This window comes from Lineus longissimus, chromosome 6 (assembly GCF_910592395.1).
Source record: "Lineus longissimus chromosome 6, tnLinLong1.2, whole genome shotgun sequence".
Lineage (NCBI taxonomy): Eukaryota > Metazoa > Nemertea > Pilidiophora > Heteronemertea > Lineidae > Lineus > Lineus longissimus.
In genome coordinates this window covers 7,482,150-7,495,231 of record NC_088313.1, presented here as the reverse complement: position 1 = coordinate 7,495,231, position 13,082 = coordinate 7,482,150, and the positions used below count along the sequence as shown (strand labels likewise).

General features: G+C 39.7%; 1 protein-coding gene and 1 long non-coding RNA gene across 2 annotated transcripts in view; both read left to right on the top strand.

The window, feature by feature from the left end:
- Positions 1-1,775: 1,775 nt before the first annotated feature.
- The window catches only part of LOC135489380 (uncharacterized), an 11,915-nt gene continuing 608 nt past the window's right edge, over positions 1,776-13,082 (top strand). Inside the window, exons 1-4 of the mRNA XM_064774719.1 lie at positions 1,776-1,864; positions 11,815-11,863; positions 12,177-12,268; positions 12,782-12,940. Coding sequence (XP_064630789.1) covers positions 1,849-1,864; positions 11,815-11,863; positions 12,177-12,268; positions 12,782-12,940 — 316 coding nt within the window. The 5' untranslated portion in view covers positions 1,776-1,848. The remainder of the gene's footprint in view (positions 1,865-11,814; positions 11,864-12,176; positions 12,269-12,781; positions 12,941-13,082) is intronic.
- On the top strand, positions 9,698-10,976 carry LOC135489179 (uncharacterized). Its single transcript, XR_010447105.1, has 3 exons — positions 9,698-9,861; positions 10,129-10,246; positions 10,894-10,976. It is a non-coding gene; the product is annotated as an uncharacterized LOC135489179 (long non-coding RNA).

The window sequence follows — 13,082 nt, the reverse complement described above, 5'->3', positions numbered from 1 at the left end:
ACACCAAATGGCTCTAAAACATTTTCTTTTCGATTTACTACCGATACTCTCTTGACGGCGGCCTTATATCAAATCTACTGTTATGCAACCCTTTCGAACATTACCGGTACTAAATTAAATATTCAGTCCCATTCTAAACCGATTAAAATTGTTTCAGGGTCAAAATTCACCTCCCTTAGCTTGTCTTGCCTAAACAAATAATCGTCCGAATCGGATTATGAGCTAACTTAGGCCAACGTCAATTTCCAATGCCTGAATGCGCGGACTAAAATAGTGCGCGTTTAAAGACACCTCATATCACTTAGTATAGAAAGGATTGTTCAGAAAAAGACTACGTGCAAAATAACAGAAATTGTTTTTTTTCTATTTTCGGAATACATCAGCCAAAAGTCCTAAATTTTGTGGCTGAGCGATTTTCACACATTCTGTTAGCAATGGTGGCCATTCCATGCAGTGGCAGTAAACGCACACAGCCGCCACAACTACGCAAGGCGTAATCTGCATCGGCTTTCTCGGAATTAATCAAAAGTTTATGCCGGATGAAAGAAGAAAAAAAAACCCGCTGAAAATCGTCACATGATCCAAGCCATGATCAAAATGGTCGATCAGTGAATGAAATGGCCAGGGCCATTGTGCTCACCTCATGTGGAGGAAAGATGGATAAAGAGCATGGTATTGTGTCATGTAGTGTTAGGTTTGATGTAGGTCCAAGCAATTACAATTTCCCCAAAATGGCCAATTTACAGTACATTCGACCTCTGTGAGCTTGAAAAGTAGGTCAAATCAAAGAAGACCCGGGTGACACATTGAATGGTTGTTAGAATTAGATGTACCTATGATATAAAATTGGTGCCAATCGGGCAAGTCATTACTAGGAATAATGGCATTTTGAAGAATTTAGGATTTGGCCCCCTCCCTGGAGGCCAAACGGCAAATCAGATCGCACCAAACTTCGGTACCTGAGATCACCTGACCAAGGGGTACATGTGTACTTAATTTGTGATCAATAGTCATTGCAGTTAAGAAACGTGCCATAGTTACGGCCTGACGGCGAATTTACGCCATTTGACCTCTGTGACCTTGACAAGAAGGTCAAATTAAAAACCTGTGTGACATATACTGTATGGTGGTTAGATGTACCCATGATATCAAATTGGTGGCAATCGGGCAAGAAGTTAAGGAATAATCACATTTTTAAGGTTTTTGGATTTTGCCCCCTGGTGGTCAAGTGGTGAATCATATTGGACCAAACTTCGGTCCCTGAGATCACCTGACTAAGGGGTAAATGTGTACCAAATTTGGTATCAATAGTCATTGCAGTTTAGAAACGTGCCAGCGTTACATCCTAACGGCCAATTTACACCATTTGACCTCTGTGACCTTGAAAAGGAGGTCAAATAAAAAACCCGGAGGATATATGATGCACCTTTGCTAGAAGTACCTACCATATTTTTTTCAAAATTTCCCGACTACTATTAAGGGAGATATTGCATATTTTCACTTTTAACGTTTGGCCCCCTGGTGGCCAAACCATAAAACGAATCGGACCGAAACTTGGTCTCCAAGGTGTCATTACATAAGGGTACATGTGTACTAAGTTTCAACTCAATAGCTCTAACAGTAACGAAACGTGCCCTGCTAACGGACGACGGACAACGACGGACGACGACGACGACGACGACGGACGACGGACGCCACGGTATGGGATAAGCTCACCTCTGCTAAGAGGTGAGCTTATCTCTTAGCTCACCTCTGCTAAGAGGTGAGCTAAAAAGGTCGACAATTAATGAATTTCCAGCCAACTGCTGCTTTGTTTTGGCTCTTTCTGTGGTTGTGTGGACTTCAAGCATGTCATGCTACGAGTGTAAGTATCAGATTACAGGATTTAGGCCTATGCCTACCCCATGGCCATGTACCTACTGCCTACTTAGTACTTGTACATATTGCAGTACTTCTTGTACATGTTGGATGTTCTACATCATGGTGGTGTAGGCACAGTGAAGAAGGTGAGGAAACTTCCAACATGGAGGTAAGGTAAACATCGAGGACCCGATTAGAAAATGGCTTCAAAAATGGAATGCCGGACAGGAATCTCTGCACTTGTGTCGGCATATACCAAGATGATAGATCAACCAATATGGATCGACAACAATTCATTTGCTTACCGTACTGTGGGAGGGATGCATTTTATATTTCGAGTCCTCGATCATTACCTCGGGAGTTTCTTCACTTGCTATATACATTTTATCAAACAACTATACTTCAGTTCACTATGGTGTAGGCCAACACTATAGGCCGAGTCCTTCGTACACCCTTCAACACCATATTCAAGGCAGGGCGTAGGCTGGTTTGGGCATGGGCCACAGTACTCGGTAGTCATGGTTGGCCTAGTATGTCTATATACATGTCTTCATAAATGAGTGGTCATGTTATACATTGCGTACATTTCTAGCATTGCCGATCCAGGTAGTCTACCTAGGGACTGCCTACATGTAGGCCAAGTTCCCACCGGCAGTCAATTTTTGATAGATTGGTTACTTTTAATATGTTATAGGGTTATGCCGCTGTCGTTCAGTGGCTTTGGTGTGTGGTTGTTTCAAAGAAAATGGCACACAACACGGCCATCGCGGCACGAGAGAAAGCCTCACATACACTGTAGTCAATATCAGGAAGTCTCAGCCAGCTAGGCCTAGTCACAAAAAAAACTAAGCTCACTGAACATTGAACCAAAAAGTATAGGCCCACCCCACCACCCTGCAGCCACCGTACATGTGCGTGTTGTTTCCTTCTTACCCAACTATATTCTTAGTGGTTGTGGTTGTGGCCAGCTGCCTGGACCTAGGCCCTATCTATGTACCTTCTCTTTGAAGAGAAATCAGAGCTCATTCAAAAAAAATTGTTGGAAGGCTGAAAACTCAGCTCATTTTCAGTACCATCTTGTTGTTTACATATTGATCTAAAATTGACATTGCAATCAGATTATTCAAAAATAATGACATGGCTAAATCGCATACCTTGAAGAATATTGCAGTGCCTTCATTGCATTTTGGCTAGAGCTTGAAATATTGGAGCAACTAGAACTCATTCAAAATGCAGTTAATACCAATTTCAAGACTGGGTATTGGGATGCAGTTCCCTGGAAAACAAAGAACTGCATACCAACCTTGAAATTTGAATTCACTTCATTTTGAAGAAGTTCTAATTGCTCCAAGATTTCACGTTCTAGCGAAAATGGTGGTGCCTAGAGTAAACCCTTAACTCAGTACATACGCATGTCATTGTCATGCATACCTTTTTTACATGTACAATCTTCCTTTTCATATATTTCAGGTGTCTGTCATGTATGAGATTCTCTTTAAAGGCTCTGTTTATTTGGTGATACCACATCATGTATCTGCAAGGTAGGAAACACTTTCCATTCAATGATTTTACTGGTATTTTTTCTCAATTCATTTTAAACTGATGATGCCAGGAAATGTCAGTTTTGGTACCATTCTAGTTTTCTTGATCTCCCAATTGTTGTTCCACCAAGACAGGATAGTAGCCTATAGGATTCCTTCCATGCCTCCAGCAAAAATCCAGCAGGGTTACGCTGCTGGTAAAATAGATGGTATGATGCATCTTAGGAAAAAAGACCTTTAAGACGTTAAGTTCTCATTTCATCATTTCAGTCACTAGAACAAAAGTGGATAACACCCCAGTGCCAAGTGGAAGTGAAATTACCGCCCAGCTAAAATCCTTTCTCAATGAGCTGAATGGAAAGAAAACTAAAGGCCCCAAGAAAATACGCGACAGAAATGCACCAAAGAGAGACGCTGATGGGAACCTTTGTGGACCTTATGTTGGGAAGACCAGAAAGCAAAAAGATAGCGGTTAGTAGGAGACCCAATTATCTAGGGCCTTATTTCTTGGGAATATTTGCCCTTGTGGGTGAATTATCAAATGAATATTTTCTTTTCATGAATTGACCCCCCTTACATGGCTTTCCTTTTTTCTAGTCCTGGTATGGTACATATCACAGATGTTCCCCACTAGCTAAAGCAGACTTTATGAAATGCTAGGAAAAAGAAGCATTCACTTTTTCCAAGTACGATGGGTACCGACATTCAAGCTTGCAAGCATTTTATTTAAGCCCTTTGTGTACTTTGTCAATGTATGCGTCCTCCACTGCAATCAATTTCATTTTTCAGCTTTGCCAAGCTCAACAGTTTTCCTGCCAGCACCGGAAGTTTTAGCACAGGATGGTAGGATTTTTTTCTTTTCTTTGAATTGAAGCTGTGTCCATCGAAATAGCAATTGATTTTGTGATTAGTCATCAAGCTACTAGTACATTTAGGCAAGAATTACTCTTCTAGGATGCCTGCCAATATCCTCTGTATTGAAACTCTCCGTAGTATTTTTGCTTTCATGTGGTAGCTGCCATGCACTTAGTGCTAAAAGTAATTCAACACATACAATTATACTTGGTTTCTCAAGCTGTAAGACTCATTCAATGCCTTTGAATTAACCCAGGGAATGTCTGATGCTGTGTCCTTATACGACTGATGTAGCTTGCTACCTGGTGATGAGGCCTTGGAGTCAATTAGATGAGCATTCATTATGTAACATACATAAATTTGCATACCAAATTTCTATAGCGCCTGTTTCAAGCTTATGCTTGTTCACGGGCACTTTACATAGTTAAATTGGCATTATAGAAGACTCTAGTCACTAACAAAATAATGGTTGTTTACTCTAGTTTACTTGTAAACCAAATTAGAAACCAATGGAGTTCCATCAGTGGCAGCGTAACTTGTGCCTCTTGTTCTCATCCCTTGACCTCCCCCCTCGCCCATGTATGGTGTACATGTTGTAATAGTAAAGTATATTTATTTTAGTTGACTTGGGCATGTTGGGAGAAGCTCCAATTGTTGGGTGCGACAACCACCAAGGTGTTGACATCTGTGCACATGAACCTTGCCAACAAGAAGAAAATGGTATATATACTCAGTTGTTCAGTTTTTGTTACATTTCTCAGCAAATGTATAAATTTTGCAATTTGCTTTTTTGCCAGAATTTGATTGAAATCAATGTGTTAGAAAAACCACCTCATTTCCAGATGGTTCTCTCTTATTTGTAGAGTTAGCTGAGTTCTCTAAATATCTTTAGAAAGCCTGTTCTCTGCAACTGAAGGTAATATTCAGTTAATATTCAGTTACCAGTTTAATAGTTGAAAAAACTTGAATATTCATATTTTTTTCTTTTTGCTCGAATCTTTTTCAGAGTCAGAGATTGAAAAACTTCAGAAACTCCTGGAAGAAGTGAAAACTCTTGGACTAATTCCTGTCGAACCTAAGGCAAGATATTTACCTCATGGAGAAAGAAAACAACGAGCCGAGGAAGATTGGTCCAGTTTAAGGCCTGTTATCCTTGCAGCCATCCTTACTAAACGGGGGGACTGTTTTTCCAGTGAGATGGTTTGCTCCAAATGTGATGCTGTTGCAATTATTGGGTCAGTGGCAGTTTTATTTCAAATTGTATTTAATACCCCAAAAAAGGGATATCATTTGAGGGTGACGTTGTTCCAATTTGCATAAGCTTTGCTTAACTTAACGAACAATCGTTGTAGGAAATAAAGAGTTTATAGAGACAAAACCCTATTAAATTTTACCATTTCATCATGCCGGCTTCTTTCCCTTTCACTGCTGGCACCAGTGCATTTGTGTCAGGTCAGCATACTTGGAATCGCGGAAGCAATAACCCCTATTATCACAATTGAACACCTGGTTGTATACTGTCTCTTGCAACCCACGACTGTAATGTTAGTGTTGTCGTGATACAGACATGTAGGGAAGGAAGGGACTGCTTGGAGACGGCAAATAATGTAACAACAGTCATCCTGACAGTTGATCAGGGGTGTTTTTCAAGCACACTTAAACTTTGTGTGGCGTTCGTTCTCAGTGTGTGCAGGTAGGCGCTGCTTTGGATTATCCTCATGTGGGTTCTTATGTCAGCCTCCACCTATGGCTATACATGCTAAAGACAATTTTCCTCTGCCAGGTTGAGATGTATTGTTCGGGAGCACAAAACCGGTTGAAGGGCACTATGTTTCAAGGTTTATTTCTTAAGAAGATGCAGTAAAACTTGGTGGTCAAGATAGTTAAATTGCGCCATGTTTGAGTTGCTGTTGTTCCAGTTCCAGGTGATTGTTTTATAGCCCCATTACTTTCAATTCACTTCAGTTGTCTGGATTGCAAGTCCTTCTTGTGCCACAACTGTGACATGCAGATACACCAATCTGTCTGCTTTTCCTGGCACAGGCGTTACACCACCTATCATGGATATGAGGAGCCTCTTCAGCCTCATGATGTTCTCGGAAGGAAAGTGTCGGACGATGGATTCGAGAGAAAAGTAGTTTTTGGTGAGTTTTCAATTTCGGCAAATGTTAATTTAAAAAGATAAAGCGTTGATCTGGTGCCCAACCAGACCCCAAGTTAGATTGAATAGTGATTAACAAACATTTAACAATGAAACGTGCCTAATCTTGGTTCATTGTTCCTTGGGAAAGTGCATCGCCACTGACTGAAATATATTCAGAATATTGTCCCAATGATTGATTGACTTCAACTTGATTAACCACAGAATTAAAACAACCATGCATTTAGGGGCTATATTGTTGTGGGAAGAATGTCATTGCAGCCATGCCACAGAATTAAAACAACCATGCATTTAGGGGCTATATTGTTGTGGGAAGAATGTCATTGCAGCCATGGTTTATGTCCTTGCGACACAATGCACACAGATCCCTCCAAAAATAGAAGTAGGGGTGTGTGATAAACAGCAGATGACGCTCGTGCGCTTGTGGTTTTCCAAGCTCTTAGACTATACCGCCACTCATGTCTGGATATTTCTTCTAAAAGCACACCCCTTTGGTTTTCTTATTGTGTGTTACATGTTTAGCTGCATTCATAAATATCGATGTCGTTCATTATCAACGCTAGTGATATCTAGTTTCATTCATGAAGCTAGTTGTTTGCTTGTTGAAATTTCTCTTCCTGTCTTGTACTTGTAGTTAGTCATCATTGATTTTGTTTACATACACTCTTATCCAAAATTGAGTCCACTTTTGTTGGTTGATTTTTGACCTACATGTAGCTAAATTTTCGTTGTTACAGATCGTTATGTTGATGTCCGGCCTCCTTGTGTATGTTTGCATTGTCCTAGTACTTCATTTCGTAAACAAAGCCACTACCCATGTGCCTACATCACCACAAAAGGTATGTTTATTCGCTTACAACTCACATTTTTCCACCTTGTAGTTGTACGAAAATTGGGTATAACTGATGCAGATCCTTGACCATTGCCAAAATGCTTTGATTGATATAATCATAATCACAAGATAGTATGTCTTTGAGTTTGAAAGATGGTTATTTTGTTGAAATTTTTGTTGTTGTACTTCTCATTTCTTCTTATTCTCAGAACTAGAATATATAAAGGCATTGTCTGTGGATTGCAGAAAAGCATTTGGGTTCATTTCTTGTGATGTGTTCAATATGATTCTATTCTTCTAATTTATCTGTATTCCAGGACGCTCAAACATGTTCTTGCCGAAGTTCCTCTGCACTTCATGTGGTGTGGAGAGCAAGATTTCGGTTTGTGATCTAGTTGTCAATGATCTGTGGCCAGGATCTTCCAGTGTTTGTATTTTCAGCATTTTCACAGACAGTGCAATAGTGATTACAGATTAAAGAAGCAACAAAAACTACACCGCTTGTTTGCCAAATATTGATGTTACCTTTGAAAGTGTAAAAATTATCACGGTTGCATAAATCACCTATTTCAATCTATGTTTTTTTATATCTCTATTGCTATTATACATGTAATGATCCCATGCAGACATTGAGCAATTAAGAAGTGCCATGAGGAAGTAGATGAATTGCAGGAATGTACATATTTGAAGCTGATGTCCTGAGATGGTACCATTTTCTGAAGATGGAAAGCCCTTCCCTGTCAAGACGCGCCTTTCTGGCATCATTACAGCAGTTTTCTAGATTGCATGGAAATGTGAGTCTTGAATAATCGTTTTCCTGTCTGCTGCACCAGTCTTGCTTCCCATGGAATATCCTAACTAATTCTATCATTTCAGCGCATAGTTTGGAGACCATATGCCACAGAATCTCTTTTCATGCAACTCATTTATTACAAATGTATGAGCATTATTTGTTTTTTTATTTGGCATCACAGCATTGGTCTAGGCCTTACCTTGGCTTGGCCTTAGGAACAGGGTGTGTTAAAAAGGATATTACTTTCATAGCCCTCAAAATGGACTTTCAAGCAATTAAAATGCCCGTCGTTACATTGCCCGCTCGTAGTTCATGTACATGATTAATAATGAGTTATTGATAATGGTATATTTTTAGGAGAGTGCACGAGGGCAGCTTTTTTCTGAAAGTCAAAATAGATTTACAAAGATCGCTACCAAGGCATTTTTGGTCTTATTCCCAGGAATGATATATTCAGCGTGCGTGCTTTTCTGATTTCAGCTTCAAACAATTTCCCCGCAACCCTACAGAACAGCTTACAATGAGTGGCAATATTGTAAATTTGGTTTGGAAAAGATATCTGGTGCGGAGTGGATGGACTGTCCTGCTTGTTCTGATGGAATCCATGCTGTGCACCTTGATGGGAACAAGAAACTCTATCGATTCAAAGGACAGAACCAGTAGGTGAAACTGACAATGATTTTGTTGTGAATGTCAGCAATTGCTAAGAGCAACTAGAGAAATAACAGAGGAGGGAAGTTCTCCCTGACTATGAACTTGGCCCAATTCAGACAAAGTTTTGGAAAAAAAGACAATAATAGTTTAGGCTACCTTGCGGGTGGTTCACTCACAGCCAAATCGGTTTTGATCTCTGGCTTATTATTCAGATAATTTGAAGGTTAACACATGCCTTTTGTTAGGGCTTATTTTCAGTTTTTCAGTTCACATACATGTACTTGCTGTCATTTACTTTTCATCAACATTCTTCAATGATGGTATATTTTTCAGAACATCAACAGGAAATCATTTTGGTGATGTGTTCATTGTTAAAGACAACGAGGTGGATGAATTTGTAAAGGAAGTGAAGAATGTTGGAGAACAGGTATCTCACTGACTTTTTACATCCATTCATTTTGTGTATATGTTTCTAAAATTAGCGCTGAGGCAACCTCAGTAGGTGGTTTGCCTCCCAAAAAGAGTCTGGCATTAGCAATGACTTCTTGCATATCCATGTCATTATTTGTTTTTGTATGGGTTTACATTATCTCAGTCCTGAAATTCTTCTCATCCTATCACGATATTCGAAACTTTTAAACCTAGTCAAGGTTCAAGGTCATTAGGCCTACTCCAATTAGGTTTAGCTAGTTCGCCATCAATTAAACCTTCACACCATTTCAGGCAACACAATGGCTGGAAAACAACATTTATTGGAAAATGGTCCATGTATTTTAGTGTTTTTAGTAACTTATCATTGGTCACTTTCCATGGAACAAACACTTGTGGGGAAACCCATTGGAAGGCTGCCAGAAGCGCGAGCAAGCAGCACAAAGCTTTGGCGGAAACTGGCCTGGAAATTGCAGTCTGCAGGCATGCTCACCTTCTGAAGTCACTAAACATGTTCCAAGGAGAGATTTATGCCTACCCGATGTACCTGCACAAATTACTTGCAGATAACACAAAATTGGACTTTGTTTGTCAGGATATCATCTGCAAGTATTGGCCTTATCTAGAGAGGATCCTCCCAAGTCTTGCAGATAACAACTCATTGCAGGGTCTTGCAAAAGAAACCAAGCCTTTCTTGAGCGTCTTCCATGCCACAGCTCACGACTGGACATGCCAGGTATATGTACTTTCTGTGTTTCACTTGTCCACCTGAAAGCATGTTTGAATTGTTTTTTCAAATGATCACAAACTCGAATTCAACATCTGTCTTGGTTTTGCAAAGTTTAACTTGTTTTCTTAAATTGTTTCTCTGCCTCAATACATGCAAAGTCAACCATTGCATGTGGTATGATAGTACATTTACATGTAAGATGTACTGATGAATACTGGAACCCCCTCAAATTTTTGTACCGAATTTATGCATGTAATTAACTCTCATCTTCAGGTCATTTGGGGTGGAAGGTGGCAAGATGGCTCAGGGGCACAGGCTGGAGAAGAGGCCGAGCAGGCAAACAGCTATCTGTCACGAGCTTCTTTCACTACGAAAACGATGGATAAATCAGGTTAGGAACTTTTACGGTTCATTTTTTATCTTATGGGTGAGCCTATGTTTGTCCAGTGCCTGTCCTTCAAAACTGCTTGGAAGTTCACTCACCATATACTCAAGCAGTTAAAACTTGCATTGATTATTGCATGCATGAGATACTATGATTCTGAACAATAACCCTTCCTTTCATTCACCTCCCTCTTTCATTGCCTATGTGAGCAAAATTTCCATTGGTCATATATTTCATTCATGAAAATTACTAGTATACTAGAGAGCTTCTATTCTATCGGTGACTGGTGAGAGCAAGAACCCCTATGGGCGGTGCGGACTCTACTCCCCGTACACTAGATCAAGTTAGCTGTGCTATGGTCCTGGTCATGAAGAGATGCTCTTTGAAGTGTTTCTTGACCAATTTCCATGGCAATGATGCCCTGTCAAGTTGACGTCATGAGTCTGAGTCTGAGGATTTAGATATTTTTATGCTTCAGTAAAACTGGAAGTAAAACTGTCTTGTGTTATTTATATGTTTCATGTCTGCTGGGTATTTAATTGCCTACAGTGATGCTGACTGACTTTTATAGTATAGCTCTGGAGACACAATTGAAGATGAATCGCAGAAATTGACAACTCTGTACTTATTGCGGTAGCTTTTCCTTTTCTTAGGTAGAGATGAACAGCTAACTTCCCATGCACTGTATTGGAATAGGAAAAAGATCACTCAACTGCATCGGTTTCTTGCTCACAGGTACAAGAAGGTGAGGCATTTTATGGAGTCATTGCAGTATGAATTACCTAGCCTGTGTCTCGCCTAATTGGGATTAGCAGATTAAAGTGTTGGAAGCCCACGTGCTCTTCAGACCTTCTTCCTACTTTGGTTAATGCATCATCCTTATTTTTGGCTGCGTGAAGTACAGCTATTCTATCGTCAAGAATAAGAAAATCCCTTAATTTCAACAAAAGTGGCATGATATCCTAATCTTTATGATTGACGTCTCTGAGATGTACTTCATACCGCATGGTGTCATGAATTTTAGTAGAGTATCATGGTATCATGAATTGTAGTTGAGTGCAGGCTACATGTTGTATTCGGTCTGATGTGCCCTTAAATTTCTTATTTCAGTGCTTCAGCAAGATTGATAAGCTTGAAAAAGAGTTGGCTGAAGCCTTGAAGAAATCAGCTGTTAGGTGCGAACCAAGATATGTTGACTGGAAATCTGAGGTCCAGGAATTTGCCAAAGGTAAGATTTATGCCTTTTAAACCCTTTGTAAATTGGATGAGCACCAACCGGCTTCTGGTTTTACGATTAAAGGCCAGGGTCCAGTCAGATCTAGGTCAGTTGGTCGGTAATGCTGAAATGAATTACAGGTGATTACTCGGCAGTGGTCAATTCTCAAGAATGGACATAAAATACATGTACAAGTATCATGTATTATTCAATTACAAATCAAACGGAGGTAAAATTGGTACAAACTAGTCCCATTGTCTACTAAAGTGTGAGCAAGTGAGTGGCATGGCCCCTGGTCATTTATTCACTTCCCTTACTGGCATAATTTCTAATGGATTTTTGAATTTGTATTTTTCAGCTGTAAAAAGTGGCAGATCAGATAGGCGAAGGAATTTGAACACTGCTTGGTAAGGGATTTTCCATATTAGGTATTAAAAAAGATTTAGGATAAATGATCACTAATTGGAGCACCATCTCGCATTTTAATGAAAATGAACAGGGATTTTCTTAAAGGGACTCTAGACAGTGGACAGTATGGGTCCCCAACAATAACATCTCACAGTTCGTCAAAACTATTCATGCTTGTACATACAAGATATTTGATGTTTAACATATCATGACCCAAATACACTAGTCACCTGATGATGTCCATTGATATGTTACTTCTGCCTGTAGTCCCCCTTCAAATCTTGAGTCTCGTATCTGCTTGTCTAATTTCAGTGATTCGTCTGCTCTGGATTCAATACGGATAGAAATAGAAGTCTATTCTAGCAACATCAAACAGCAGAAATACGACATTAGCAAATGTGCAGGTAAGAGTGAGAAATTTTTAATATGGGCAGGGCATTGGTAAAAGTATGCAATTGAGCTACATGTACAATATATTCGCATTTATAGCAATGCATGCCAGGCTCGAAAGATCACTCATCCGTGTGAAGAATTGGCCTATCAGTAGGGCATTACGAAGTCATCTTTTTCACATGTGGTGCCAGTTGGTGATATGTTGTACTGGATGTCTCAGTTGTCTGATCCTGAACCTCATGGCTAATACTCCTTTAGACATGCATTGTAGCCGGGGTATTACCCATGAACTATTCCCTGGCATTTCCAATATGCCAAGGTTTTAGATCTTTAGATGCTATAAACATTGGTGGTCAAGATGAATTGTCTTCGTTTTGAGAAGTCCATTAATACACAATTTCTTCATTTCATAGCCTCAATAAACCCTACTAAATTAGTTAAAATGCTACATATTGTATGGAGATTTATTTCTTCAGTTTCATTCATGTGGGTATTGAGTATTTCTCCTTCGTTGTTCATTTTAGACTCGTCGAAAAAACGTGGCCATCTCCGACAAAAGATGGAAAAAGAAAAGAAAAAACTTGCAGCAGTCATTGAGTTGTACACTTCGAAGTCTGGTGAGGAGATTGTGATTGAAGATGTCACTAAGGAAGATTACATTTTCCCTTGGGAGCAATGTTCAGGTCAGTTAATAATAGATTTATTTTCTTCAACTAAAGCCAAAAACAGACCTTCGTGGATCATGAAAAAACCCTGCATTATGTGAATTTAGGAAGACCGGAGGTAGCACCCAGCACCACTACTCCTCTGAAGCATGAAGTGAAA